Below are 15,593 nucleotides of genomic sequence, written 5' to 3' on the forward strand. Positions count from 1 at the left end.
TATAGTGGTGAAATAACAATATATGTTTCTTATGAAATTTATTTTTATAGAAAATCATATAAACTATATGCTTGTGCTATATTGTTTGATTTTACTAAAGCTTGTTTTTCTTACAGTCATTTTATTCAAGATTAATGTTAGTGACCACTTTTATTGACAGTGCTGTTGAGAAAGTAAGAATCAGACAATAAATCTGACCCAAGCAGAACTATAAAAACAAGGAAAAAGAGAACTGCTATGGTCCCTGGCATGTTAAATATGATTCATTAATTAATAATTGACCTCATGTAACTGCAATAAACTACTTGTTAATTCTCTATGAAGTTTTCTCGATGTCTCTGTAACGGTGTCTCTGTCGTTCATAGCAATATCAGATACCTTCAGTTGATCATAGTACGTCTCTAACGAGAAAGGATTGGCAGAAGGAAATGGAAATTGTTAAACAAGTAAAAGGAAGTAGTAATAGAACTGATACTAAAAGTGATATCACAGCTAACATTTATTGAATGCCTGTTAGTATCTTAAATACTTTTCAGAGGTCCATTAAAGGGGGAAGTGAAAGACAGATGGGTAAAAATAAGTAAGAAATAGTTTTTAGAAAAGAAAGAATTGGAAACAAAGTCTGGCAAATTGTATTGGAAGGGGAGACTTAGCAATAAGGAAAACTAACTGAATAGAGTGGGTGAAATAAATTATTTGGGTTGAAGTAGAGAAGTTTGTGTGCTCTTGGAAATAACAGCCGTGAGTCAGCAGTTCTCGTTCAAACTTTAAATTTTAAACTCATGGTATTTTTCTGATTTAATGAATAAGGTGAGTTTTTCTTAGCTTTAAATACACAGTTAGGAACATTTGTACCAGTTTTAATTGTTTAACTTTGCCTTTCTGAACTTTTCTTTTGTACCTGCAATTGAATGAATTTTTCTGTTTTCTCTTTAAGAGCATAGAAAATGTTGCTTCATTAGTGCTTGGAAAGTCTGTGTTTGTGAATTGGCCTCACCTGGAAGAAGCTAGAGTTGTAGCTGCGTCAGATGGAGAAACGAAGTAAGATTTCATTTACAATCTCTTAAACATATGTTTGCTGTACTTCTTGATAGATTTTATTGATTCATTTTTTATTAATCTAATTATTACTTAAAAGTATGTACACCCTGTACTGCAATTAAAAGCCCTCTCATCCCACCATTGAAAGTTCAATGATTATTGATAGTTTGGACAACACTTGAGGTATATGTATTTTTTATTGTTGTAAAAATATATAACACAACTTTACTATCTCAACATTTTCCACGTGTATAATTTAGTGATATCATTTACATTAATCTTAATATATAACCCTCACCAATAAACATTGTCAAATTTCCTATCACCGTACACAATAACTTACTGCTTACAAATCCATGACTCCCCTTTTCCTTCCTCCTCACTCCTCTGCCAACCACTTAGAAACCGGTCTCTGTGCATTTGCCTATCCTAGCTATGTCATGTAAATGAAATCATATAGCATTTGTCCTTTGTGATTGGCTTCACTCAGCATAGTGTTTTCAGGGTTCATCTATGTGTAGCAAAGGTTCATTTGCGCAGCATGTACTATATTTTATTTATCCATTCAGATGTTGATCGGCATTTTTTCTTATTAAAGTGTAGGAATTCTTTATATATTCTGAATGTTAAACTCTTATGTGACATACAAAGAATCTGCAAGAGGTCTGTGAAAATAATTCAATGGGCTTGAAGGTAAACAAGTGGCCATCTAGCTCAGAAGTAACAAAGGCCACATGGAAGAAGCACACCAGCCTGTGTGATCACGAGGTGTCGAAGGGATCAGGCATAAAGAATCATCAGAACAAAAAAATCTTACCATCTTGAATGAAGGGGGAAGTGCAGAGTGGAGACCCAAAGCCTAAGTGTCGGCCACTGGAGATCCTCTTGCAGAGGGGTCCAGGGGAGGAGATGAGTCAGTCAGGGTGTGATGCAGCACCGATGAAGAATACAGCTTTCCTCTAGTTCCTAAATGCTTCCTTCTCCCCGACGCCCCCCACTATCATGATCCGAATTCTACCTTGCAAGTCTGGATAGAGCAGAGGTTGTACACTGGTGCAGATAGGAGCTGGAGGCACAGGGAATCCAGGGTGGATGATCCCTTCAGGACCAGGGGTGTGAGTGGCGATACTGGAAGGGTAGAAGGAGAGGGGGTTGAAAAGGGGGAACTGATTACAAGGATCTACATGTGACCTCCTCCCTGGGAGACGGACAACAGAGAAGGGGGTGAAGGGAGACGCCGGACAGGGCAAGATGTGGCAAAATAATAATTTATAAAGTATCAAGGGCTCATGAGGGAGGGGAAGCGGGAAGGGAGGGGAAAAAACAGAGGACCTGATGCAAGGACTTAAGTGGAGAGCAAATGTTTTGAAAATGTTGAGGGCAATGAATGTGTGGATGTGCTTTACACAATTGATGTATGTATATGTATGGATTGTGATAGAGTTGTATGAGCCCCTAATAAAATGTTTTTTAAAAAAAAGAAAATAATTGAATGTCTTTTTTTAGAATTCCAAAATATCATAGCATTTTCTTTTTTTTTTTTCCCTCTTTAAGAAATTTTATTTATTCATATTTCCAGGTAAATTTATATAGAGTAAGGTTCTGTATTGTGAGTCGGGTGAAGGTTAGCAAAGCAGATAATTCATTTTCCACTCAACACTTTGTGCACGCTTTGTTTCATCTTATTGGTTGCAACTCCCACCATGTAACATTATTTTTTTTTGCATTGATCGTGGTTTATTACATTGCAATTTAATTATTTTCCACATAGAGAAAGTTTGTGAAAACATCAAATATGTCAATGGGCATTATCTTATAGCAAAACAATTAAAAATAACAAAGATAGAAATATGACAGCCTATCTTTTCCAACACTTATCTAAAGATGCAAAGTATAGTGGTTATTCATTTTTTTAAATACTTTTATTGGGAGCTCTTACATCTGTCATCACAATCAATACATTCATCCCATGCTTCAAGCACATTTGCACATATGCCACCATCATCATTTTCAAAGCATCCTCTTCCCACTTGAGCCCCTGACATCAGCTCCCCATTTCTTCCCCTTCCTTTCAATGTCTTTTCATTCCATTTTTCCTCTCATATAATTCTGAAAATTTATCCCTTTGGTTAAAGGTTGGTTCTTTTTTTAGTTGAACAAAAGTTTTAAATTTTAATGAAAAGCTCATCTACTACCGTTGAGTAGATTCTGATCCATAGGATTCACTTGCTATAAACCTAATTTTACAGGCGCTGACTACTGCCTCAAATTTCTCCCACACTGGTGGGCTTGAACCACCGACCTTATGGTTACCAGTCCAACCCTTACCTCATAGTGCCACATCTATTTTGTCTTCTCTTACTAACCCTTTTGGTTTCACATTTAAAAATATATTGTTAAAACCCTATGCCTTTATAATGCTATATACTTCAATGTTTTCTCCAAGGTGTTGCTTGAGATGTTTTAGATGTATATATTATTTTTCTTATTTTCTATTTAATATTTGGATGTTCTATATCCTAATTCTTTCCTACAAGTGGTTGTCATTATATTATTTAGCAAATATATGTCTCTTTTTGAAAGACTTGTTACCATATACAACATAACCTTTATATGTTCCTTCCAGGGTTTGTTTAAATAATGTGTTCTTTTGTTTAAAATGTATCCTAAATTTTAAGAATAAGTTCTTAACATATTCAAGTTATAATCATTTTATAGTGATCATGTAGATAAGTTACTCTTTGCACTGCATACCTTTATGTTCTTCCCAATTGCTTGTCCTTTGGCTGACCTACTGCATGTTTAAGATACAATGCTGAGGGCTTGCGGTCTTGGAGATGCAGTCCTTACCCCGGGCGCTCTGCAAGCATATTGTAGCTGCCTTTTGTTGTGTAATGCTGAGGAGTGTTCAACATAAGAGTGGTTTTGTTTTTCATGAGTAATATGCATTTCTGTATGAAATCTTGACGTTTTTTATCCATAGAATTTGCTTCCTGTGCTTTTTTTCTTTTTAAATCATTTTATTGGGAGTTCATACAACTCATATCACAATCTAAACATACATGCTTTGTGTCAAGCACATTTGTACAGTTGTTGCCATCATCATATTCAAAACATTTTCTACATTAACCCTTGGGATCAGCTCCTCAATTTTTCCCTCCCTCCCTCCCTCCCTCATGAACCCTTGATAATTAAAAAAAATTTTTTTTTCTTTAGCAATGTCTTCCTTCACCTACTTTTCTGTTGTCCGTCTCCCTGTCCTGGATTCCCTGTATTTACAGTTCTTATCTGTATCCGTGTACATGTTCTGGTCTAGCCAGATTTGTAACATAGAATTGGGGTCACAATTGTGGGGGGAAGGAAGCATTAAAGAACTAGAGGAAAGTTGTATGTTTCATCGGTGCTATACTGCACTCTAACTGGCTCATCTCCTCCCCATCACCCAACCCTTCTGTAAGGGGATGTCCAGTTGCCTACAGGTGGGCTTTGGGTCTCTACTCCACACTGCCCCTCATTCACAATGACATGATAGGACCATAGAGCCAGTCCCACCACGAGACATGACATCCCTCAGTGACCCTTAGCACTAAGGGCACAACAGTGGAGACATACTGCCCAATCTGACCCCACCATACTGGGACGAAACACTAAGGGCATACAGCAGAACAACAAGGGGAGCAAAGCAATGAAGTCCATGGGAATACCAAAAATAGACTGTGGAGTCAGGGCATAGCACCCCATCAGACTTGACTGGAAAACACTCGCAAAGGTCAACAAACAGACCCTAAACGACTTATAGGATTTTTTCCCTTTTTTTTGTCATTGTTGTTTTGTTTTCTTTTGCTGCTTTGTTTTGCTCTGTCTTGTTTTTGGGCTCATTATTGTCTCTGCATGTCCACTTAGATAAGTTAAGCGGGATAAACAATCCATAGGAGAAAACAATGGAACCGATGGTTCTGGGGGGGGCATGGGAAAGGGGGAGACAGGGGGAAGGGGAAGTTAACAAACCCAGGGCAAGGGAACAACAAGTGATCTAAAATCAGTGGCGAGGAGGGCATAGGATGCCTGATTGATCAAAAGCAATGTAACCAAGAGAAAATACTGAAACCCGCATGAAGGCTGAACATGTTAGTGGGACAAGAGAGAAGTAAAAGGAAATAGAGGAAAGAACTAGGAGACAAAGGGCATTTATAGAGGTCTAAATACAGGTATAAACATGTAAATATATTAATATATGATGATAAGGAAATAGATCTATGTACATGTATTTATAGGTTTAGTATTAAAGTAGCAGACACACAAGAACACATTGTTCTAATAACTTGGCATTCCAAGATGCTCACCTTCCTGACATCACTGAAGACAAAGCGGGTGCATAGCAAATGTGGTCAAGAAAGCTGATAGTGCCCAGCTATCAAAAGATACAGAGTCTGGTGTCTTAAAGGTTTGAAGATACACAGGGGCCATCTAACTCAGAAGCAGCAAAACCCACATGGAAGAAACACATCAGCCTGTGATCATGAGGTGTCGATAGGATCAGGTATCAAGCAGCAAAGACCCAGAACAAAAAAATCATATTATTGCTTCCTATACTTTTTGGGTGAATGTATCAATTTGTCCATTTGTTGTTGTTGTTGTTATTGTTCATCATGCTTTTCCTGTCATGTCTAAGAATTGTTGACCTAACTCTAACATAGAGATTTTCTTCTGTTTTTGTCTTCAAAAAATTTCAACTTTACTTTCCTTTTTTTTTTTTAATCGTTTCATTAGGGGCTTATACAACTCTTATCACAATCCATACATGCATCAATTGTGTAAAGTCCTCATCATTCTCAAAACATCATTTCTCCATCCAAGTCCCTGGCATCAGCTCCTCATTGTTCCCTCTCCCCATTCTCCCCTCCCTCATGAACCCTTGATAATTTATAAATTATTATTTTGTCATATCTTACATTGTCCGACATCTTCCTTCACCCACTTTTCTGTTGTCCATTCCCCAGGGAGGAGGTTACATGCAGATCCCTGTAATCGGTTCCCCCTTTCTACCCCATCCTCCCTCCACCCTACTGGTATCGCCACTCTTACCACTGGTCCTGACAGAATCATCCGTCCTGGTTTCCCTGTGTTTCCAGTTCCTATCTGCATCAGTGTATATCCTCTAGTTTATTCAGAATTGTAAGATAGAATTAGGATCATGATATTGTGGGGGGGTTGGGGAGGAAGCCTTTAGGAACTAGAGGAAAGTTGTATGTTTCATCGTTGCTACACTGCACCCTGACTGGCTTATCTCCTCCCCATAATCCTTATGTAAGGGGATGTCCAGTTGCCTACAGATGGGCTTTGGGTCCCTACCCGCACTCCCCCTCATTCACAATGATATGATTTTTTATTCTTTGATGTCTGCTACCTGATCCTATCAACACCTGGTGATCACACAGGCTGGTGTGCTTTTTCCATCTGAGCTACATGGCCGCTTGCTTATCTTGTAGTCTTTAAGACCCAAGACGCTGTATCTTTTGCTAGCCGGGCACCATCTGCTTTCTTCACCACATTTGATTATGCACCCTTTTGTCTTCAGCAATTGTATTGGGGAGGTGAGTACACAATGATAAGATTTTTTATTCTTTGATACCTGATAACGGTTCTCTTCAGCACCTCGTGATCACATAGGCTGGTGTGCTACTTCCATGTGGGCTTAGTTGCTTCTGATGGCCACTTGTTTACCTTCAAGTCTTTAAGACCCTAGACACTATTATCTTTTGATATCTGGGCTCCATCAGCTTTCTTCACCACATTTGCTTATGCACCCATTTGTCTTCAGCTTTTGTGTCGGGAAGGTGAGCATCATGGAATTCCAGTTTAATAGAAAAAAGCATTCTTGCATTGAGGGAGTAATTGAGTTGAGCCCCAATGTCCATCTGCTACCTTAATACTAAACATATAAATATATACACATAGATCAATTTCCCCATCCTTATATATAAATATATTTACATGTGCACGTCTTTATTTAGACCTGTATAAATTCCCTTTGCCGCATAGCTCTTTCCTCTATTTCCTTTTACCTTCCTCTTGTCTCACTGTCATGCTCAGCCTTCATTTGGGTTTCAGTAATTCCTTTCAGTTATATTACCCTTGATCATGCCCTACCAGGCCTCCTACACCCTCCTCACCACTGATTTGGATCACTTGATTTTCCTTTGTCCATGGGTTTGTTAACACCACTTGCTTTCCCCACACCTTCCCCTCTTCCATGTCCCTCCGGAATTGTCGATCCCATTGTTTTTTCCTCCAGATTGTTCATCCAGCCTATCTTATCTAGACAGACCTGCAGAGATAATAACATGCACAAAAACAAGACAGAGTAAAACCAAGCAACAAAACAGCAGCAACAACAGCAAAAAGCCAGTGACAAAAACAACAACAACATAAAAGAAAAGCTTGTGGTTTGTTCAAGGACTGTTCATTGGCCTTTAGGAGTGTTTTCCGGTCGAGTCTCTTGGGGTGGCAAGCCCTGGTCCCAAAGTCTATTTTTGGTGTTTCCTGGGGACTTCGTTGCTCTGTTCCCATTGCTGTTCTGTTGCACGCCCTTAGTGTTTTGCTAGGCACCAAATTTTACCACAGAAACTGCATTAAAAATGTGCTAAAAACCTCTGCTTATACATGACTATGTACAGTAGGTATTCTAAGCCTTTTGCTTTTGCCCATACATTGTAGAATAAGTTGTTTTGGGGGTTTTTTTGTAATGATTTTGGGGGGGCTCATATTGCTCTTATCATAATCCATACATACAACCTTAGTGTCAAGCACATTTGTACATTTGTTGCCATCATCATTTTCAAAATATTTTCTTTCTACTAGAGCCCTCAGTATCGGCTCCTCATTTTTTCCCACCCTCTCTCCCTCACGAACCCTTAATAGTTTATAAATTGTTATTATTTTTTCTTGTCTTACACTGGCTAATCTGTACCCCTGTACATGCTCTGGTCTAGCTGGATTTGTCAGTTAGAATTGGGATCATAATAGTGGCGGGGGGAGGAAGCATTAAAGAACTGAGCAAAGTTGTATGTTTCATTGGTGCTATACTGCACCCTGACTGGCTCAAGTTGTTTTTCACATATAAGAAATTTTGGTGGGATCTTAATAGCGATTGCATTAGACCAAGAGATCAAACTTGTGCAGAAATGACATCTTTGGTAGTGATCAGTCTTCTAATTCATGAATATAGAATCTTTACCCTTTCATATGTTGATAGACATTCATGTTGTGTTCAACTTTTAACATATTCCATTTATCAGTTTTGTTTTCATAGTACAGATCCTGTCTATATGTTTTATTAGATTTACACCTAATTACAGATAGTCCCTGAGTTACAAACAATAGCCATTTTATGTCATTAAGACTTTAAGTAGACTCTGTAGGTAATTTGGAACCAGTGCACATGATTCTTATATAGCCTTACTTTAGTGCAGTGGTTCTCAATTTTCCTAATGTTGTGACCTTTTAGTATAGTGCCTTATGTTGTGGTTACCATCCCCCAACCATAAAATTATTTTCATTGATACTTCATAAATGTAATTTTGCTACTGTTATGAAGTTGGTGACCCCCAAAGATGTCGCGATCCACAGGTTGAGAAGCACTGCTTTAATGCAAGAACTTGGCGCACTGGTGGCATTGCAGTGTAGGTGCTGGACTGCTAACTGCAAGGTCAGTTACTCAAATCTACAGCCACTCCTCTGGACAAAGATGAGGCTTCCTGCTTCTGTAGAGATTGACAATCTTAGAAACCCTATAGAGCAGTTCTTTGTGCTGTAGGATCACTATGTGTCAGAATGAAGTTAGTGGCAGGAGGTTTGTTGGGTTTTATATTTTATTTGTTTAGTGCACAAAAAGCCTAGAAGCTATTTCAGTGATTTAAAAACTGTGTGTGCAGCAAGTGAAGGTAATTATGATGAATAATTTTTTGAGTAGGGCCCTGGTGACGTGGTAGCTTACCTTTGGCCTGCGAACCGCAAGGTGGTCAATTTGAATCTATCTGCTGCTCCTCAGAAGAAAGATGTGGTGTTCTACTCTTGTACATAATTCCAGTCGCGGAAACCCAAAGGCAGTTCTACCCTGCCTATAAGGCTCTAGGAATTGGAAATCAACTTGATGGCAATGAGCTGAGTTGAGTGGTTGGTTCAATTATTTCAAATTGAAAGGAAATAACAAGGGTGATTTTAAAAGTTACTGGAAACCTTCCCTTCTACCTCAATTTTCTGTAAACATTTTAAATCCTCTTTGTATATACAATAGTAAAGACACATAGAAATTGTCTGTAAGTTCATATCCCAGGACCATTCATATCCCCGGACTGCCTATAATGTTTTAAATAAATTTTAAATGGCATAATGCTTATATTTTCCATTTCCCTAGTATGTAGAAATAAAATTGCATTTTTAATGCTGATTTTATAAACCAGGACCTTGCTGAACTTAATTTCTATCATTTTCTTTTTTGCTGTGTCCGGGAGAATGATCTTATAAAAAATGTTTCTCTGTTTGTTTCCTTTTTGTCTTATTGAACTTGGTCCTCCATCTCCCCCATAATTCTTGTAAACTGGAAGTTAGGTCTGATGATGTGGCTAAGTTCAGGTTAAGTTTTTGGGAAGTGTACTTTATAGATGATATTATATACTTTATATTCAAGAGTATTTTTAAATTATTTAATAGCAATTATTAGCTATTGTGTCTTAAGAGAGTGAATTTATTTTAAAATTTTAATTGTAATTTTCCAAAAATTCTATTTTGAAGATCCTCACACTGATAGTACTCTATGTAAACCATGTATTTTTAGATAATACAATTTTTATTTAATTTTAACTTTAAGGTTTTATTTGGAAGAACCTCCAGGAGTACAGAAGCTTTATTTGGGAAGAACTGCTCCACCATCTAAAGTGGCCCATCTTGGAGATAAAGAACAATCTAACTGGACAAAAGAAGTACAAGGAATATCAGAACAGTGAGTGTCAGAAAAAGTATTTAGCATCATAGACATAGATTCTTAGTTAATATACTTGTCCTCTAACTTAATTTCTACTTACAACAGTGATTAAATTGTGTGCTGCCACATCTGTCTGACCTCGTATCGCTTCAGTCGGGAGAATTCGCCAATCCTTCTCCACACCACCCCTGGGTGACTGCACAAGGCAGAGCTCAACATGCTTTCACTCTCCATCATCTTTACCCTGTTCCGACCCCAGTTATTCCTTCACCTCAGTCCACTCTTGTTCCTGCTTTCATCATCAGTTGCAGTGGCCACACCGAACTCACGAATAATGCTCAGGATCAGGAGAGCTTATTAGGGAAAGGTACCGTAACAGATTACCACAAACAAGGATCAGAAAACCTTCAGGATACACTCCTCAGTCCACAGCAGCACCTCCTCTCAGTCAGCAGTCATGTATCTCTGTGGTCCTCAGCCTCTCAGCCACGTGGTCCCTTGGCCTCTGCTGAGTATGCTCTCCACTGTTCTGCCTCACAGTCTCATGGTCTTTAGTCTCAGTGCTGCATCCTTTGACCTTGCTGGTGCCTCTGCCGCTTCAGACAAGGATCTGGCATGTGTTGTACTTATAACTGTTATTTCTTGGTGGTCCTGATATTCTCTGTTCCTGCTTCTGAGATGCTTCGTTCGTATAGCTGTTCTCCTTCTGTTCGTTTACACTCCCAATCATTTGGTGTGAGTCATGAAGGCATGGATAGAAGAGCCGGCCTAAGTAATGTTCACTCTGATTACAGACTACCTCATGATCTTTTTAAACTATCTTATTAGCTTGTGTTCTAAAGAAACTGATGACTTCTAGATTAAACTAACATCTGGTTAAGAGCAGTTTTAGCCTTGTCCAATTTGTCACTAAAATACTTAATGAAAATACACAACCACTTGAAACTCGGAATAAAATTATCATACTGTCTGGATTTGAGAGTTAATTTAACTAACCAAAAAATCTTTGAAGGTCTTGGCCAAATCTAAGTAATGAACATAGAGAGGGTAGACCTTTCTATATTCTTCACCTTTTCGCTCCAAACCTCAAATGTTCCAGGCTTCATAAAGGCAAGGTCTGAGAGATAGTGGAGAACGTGGCTTTCTGCAGAATGTTACTTTTTTAGCTTACCAGAGTATTCTATGGCTCATGCCCCCATCCTACTAGCACTTCTCTTCATCCAAACATTAGAATTTCCAAAAATGAAACACAATGAAGACTGTCAGTAACATATGAAACAAGGTTATAGATGTGTATCCATCAGCCTTCCCATTCAATTTGTACTAGATTAAATTGTTTCAATTGGTTAACTAGTTTACAACTCAGGGAAAATCCTTTACAGTTTTGGAACTAATACTGGACTATAATATCCTTACAGTACCCTTGTGCCTTAGTAGGTGAAATGTCAGGGTAGACTCAATGGCATTGAGTTTTTGATAACAAAACTCACTGCCGTCAACTTTGTTCTGACTCATAGCCATTCTGTAGGACCGGGTAGACCTGCGCCTGGGGATTTCCGAGACTGTAGTCCGTTAGAGGAGGCGGGAATTTCAGCTTTCTCCCTTGTGGGGCAGCTGGTGGTTTGCAATGGCTGACTGTGTGCTTAGCAGCCCAACTTGTAACCTCTTTGTTACAAGGGCTCCTCTTTTTGGTAAAGTATAGTTATATGTCTCTGTCACAGCCCCTAGTATTCTGATTTGTTAAAGTAGCACATAAACAAAAGCATGATTATAAATGCATCTGATTACGCTAATGATTCTTGCTTTAGTATTTTCCATGAGGGCAGGGAACACACCTTTTTTGGGTCATCTCTATTTTCTCTTTTATTGTTTTGTGTCTAGGCACTTAGTAAATATGTTTATTTGTTTGAATGCATGGAAATTCTTTTGGTCAAGACTCTTGATTAAAAAAGAAACGATATAAACTCATTAAAAGTTTAGTCATTTGTTCATATATTCCAAAATTATTTAGACCTGCTAGGTGTAGCAGTCCACCATTCATCTGCCAGTTTGTTAAACCATGGCAGCTTGCATGCAATGGTGATGTCAGAAGCTGTGCTGTAGTAGTTCAAAGACCCTTGGGAAACAGGTTTCCGCGGAGCTTTCAGACTGAGACTAAGCTTACAGAGAAGGAATAGGTTGTCCGCTTCTGAGAATTCCCTACTGAAAGCCTTATGAGTAGCAGTGGAACATTGCTCGCATAGTGCCAGAGGAGGTGCCCCTCAGCTTGGAGAGCACTCAGAATACAACTGAGATAGAGCGATCTCCTCAAATTAGTCCATTCCAGCTCAGCAACTCTGTGCACGACACAATTAAACACTGCTCAATCCTGCGTCATCCTCCTAACATGTTTGATGCTGAGCCCCTTGGCTGAAGCCACTATTGTTAATCCATCTCCTTCAAGGTCTCCCTCTTTTTTGAAAACCTTCTACTCTACCAAGCAGGATGTTGTTTTCAGGGACTTGTCTCTCCTAATGACATATGTGAAATCTGCCATCCTTGCTTCCAAGGAGCATTCTAGCTGTGGGTCTTTCAAGGCACATGCATTTTTTTCTTCAGGCAGCCCATGTTACTTACAATATTCTTTGCCAACATCCTAATTCAGATTCACCAAATCGTTCTTATTCATTGTCCAGCTTTCACGTGCATAGGAGCTGACTGGAAAACACTATTCTTTAACATTTGAAAGAGGTCTTGTGTAGCAGATTTGCCCAATGAAATACAGAATTTGATTTCTGAGCTGCTGGTTCCGTGGGGGTTGATTTTAGGTCCACATAAAATGAAATCCTTGACAACTTCCATCTTTTCTTTGTTTCTCATGATGCCAACTTCTTCATACTGTCCCTATCATTTTTTAGAAGAATCTGTGGATTTTATGTGGCTATTGCAATGAGTTAGCAAAGGTTGAAGAGAGGAAGTATGACTCATTCCATAGGAATAGGCCTTTGTATGTTCCTTTTTTTTCCTTTGTATGTTCTTAATGCTCTTTCCCCCTCATACAGTTAGAAGCAATCAAATCCCTGCCATTGACATTTGTACAGATATTTGGGTTGTTTCCACCATTTGGCTATTGTGACAAGTGCTAGTGTGGACATTGTATACACAAGTATTTATCAAGTCTAGGGGTGAAATTGCTAGGCTATGTGGCTATGTGGCAATTCTTTAACTTTTAAGGAACCATCAAACTTTGCATTCTCACTTTTTTTTGTTTTTATTTATTCATCATTTTATTGGGGGCTCATACAATTCTTACCACAATCCATACATACATCCATTGTGTCAAGAACATCATCATTCTCAAAACATTTGCCTTCTACTTGAGCCCTTAATATCTGCTGCTGATTTTCTCCCCTCCCCTCCTCACTCCCCCCTACGTCATGAACCCTTCATAATTCATAAATTGTTGTTATTTTTTCATATGTTACACTGTCCGGGCCTTCTTCTCTGCTGTCTGTCCCCCAGGGAGGAGGCTATACCTAGATTCTTGTAATCAGTTCCCCCTTTCTACCCGACATTCTCTCCACCCTCCAGGCATCGCCACTCTCACCACTGGTCCTGAAGGATTCATCTGTCCTGGGTTCCCTGTGTGTCCAGTTGCTATCTGTACCAATGTACATCCTCTGATCTAGCCAGATTTGTAAGGTAGAATTGGGATCATGATAGTGTTGGGGGGAGGAAGCATTAAAGAACTAGAGGAAAGTTATGTTTCTTCATTACTACCTTGCACCCTGACTTGCTCATCTCCTCCCCACAACCTTTCAGTAAGGGGTGTCTGGTTGGCTAGCAATGGCCTTTGAGTCTCTATAATCATCCACATTTTCAATGATATGTTTTTTTGTTCCTTGATGCTTGATACCTGATCCCTTCGACAGCTTGTAGTCACACAGGCTGGTATGTTTCTTCCATGTGGGCTTTGTTGCTTCTGAACTAAATGGCCACTTGTTTATCTTCTAGCCTTTAAGACCCCAGACGCTATATCTTTTGATAGCTGGGCACCATCAGCTTTCTTTACCACATTTGCTTATGCACACGTTTGTCTTCATTGATCGTATCGGGGAGGTGGGCACCCATTGATATGATTTTTAGTTCTTTGATGTCTGATACCTGGTCCCTTCTACACCTCATGGTCAGACAGGCTGTTGTGCTTCTTCCATGTGGGCTTTGATGCTTCTCAGCTAGATGGCCGCTTGTTTATTGTCAAGCCTTTATGACCCCAGATGCTATATCTTTTGATAGCCAGGCACCATTAGCTTTCTTCACCACATTTGCTTAAACTTTACATTCTCATCAGCAATATTCATTCCAATTTTTCCACATCATCACCAATATTTGTTATTTTCCATTTTTAATTTTTATTACAGCTATCTTCGTGCATGTGAAGCATAAGTTTCTTAGAACCCTATGAGTTGTCATTTTGCTGCACAGACATTGGAAAAGGTATCCAAAGAGAAAGACAAATAATACACAAAGGCTTTAATTGGGTACTCAGAACTGCTAGCATGTAGTCTTTAATGCATTATTTAATAATTACATACGTATTTGGTAGAAACTAGTTTGGATGATGATGGTTTTATTTTTAGAATACATGCCACACACAAACATATGTATGCTTCTGTGTTCTTTTTCTTTTTTAAGGTACCTGAGAAGAAAAGGAATAATAATAAATGAAACATCTGTAGTTGTGTATGCTCAGTTACTTACAGGTCATAAATATCAAGTAAATCAAAATGGTGAAGTCAGACTAGAGAAACAGTGGTCAAAGCAAGTTCTTCCTTTTGTTTATCAAACAATTGTTAAGGTAAGTCTCTCAGGCTAAAATTCTGTGTGGTTGCTCACTGATGCACACTGTTTAAAGAAAGACATCTGTGGATATTTATTGATTGATCAAAGATGTTTTCATGAATGAAGGGTTGAGATTATAGTATAATTTGTAAATTACCATGTCTTTATTAGGAGTATCACATGCTCTGAGAGTATGTAGACCTGAGGTACATGTCTTTTTTCTTTTTAGATAAGGACTTAGAGCTTGAAAAATATTCCCTGATGAACTTACACACTTGAATTATCAGATTTTTATTATCCAAAATAGTTTTCCTTAAGTAAATTAGTAAACCTAAAAAAGCATTTGCTTTTCTGCTTGTAAGTTGTGGTAAGGGGACAAAAAGTTCTTAGAGCGTGTGATGATACTATAATGTAGGATTACGGTATCATGTACTAACGAGGAGCACAGCTTACTTACATTGGCTTCCTAGCAGTATGACCCTGGGTAAGAGTCACTGATTTCTGTGCCTTAGTTTCCTGATCTGTACAACACCCTGTGGGTTTCTGAGACTTTCAATATCTGTAGGGGCAGAGAGCCAGCCTCCTCTTTCTTCCTTTGCTGGTGGGAACTTATTAGCAGGCCAACGCATTACCCATTAAACCACTAGGGCTCCTTCCTCGTCTGTGAAGTAGGGCTAATAGTGATTTCTGCCACAGAGAGTTGTCTTGAGAATCACATTTCAAATTACTATATGTGGATTACCTAGGA

The 15,593-nt window shown here is 38.7% G+C and overlaps 1 protein-coding gene across 3 annotated transcripts in view; it reads left to right on the top strand.

Annotated features, from left to right (window-relative positions):
• XRN1 (5'-3' exoribonuclease 1) overlaps positions 1-15,593 on the top strand; it is a 151,212-nt gene that overhangs the window by 66,275 nt on the left and 69,344 nt on the right. For all 3 annotated transcript variants that reach the window (XM_075546808.1, XM_075546807.1, XM_075546809.1), the window contains exons 19-21: positions 938-1,041; positions 9,911-10,042; positions 14,699-14,861. In XM_075546808.1, coding sequence (XP_075402923.1) covers positions 938-1,041; positions 9,911-10,042; positions 14,699-14,861 — 399 coding nt within the window. The remainder of the gene's footprint in view (positions 1-937; positions 1,042-9,910; positions 10,043-14,698; positions 14,862-15,593) is intronic.

The sequence above is a fragment of the Tenrec ecaudatus genome, chromosome 4 (genome assembly GCF_050624435.1).
Source record: "Tenrec ecaudatus isolate mTenEca1 chromosome 4, mTenEca1.hap1, whole genome shotgun sequence".
NCBI classification, from domain to species: domain Eukaryota; kingdom Metazoa; phylum Chordata; class Mammalia; order Afrosoricida; family Tenrecidae; genus Tenrec; species Tenrec ecaudatus.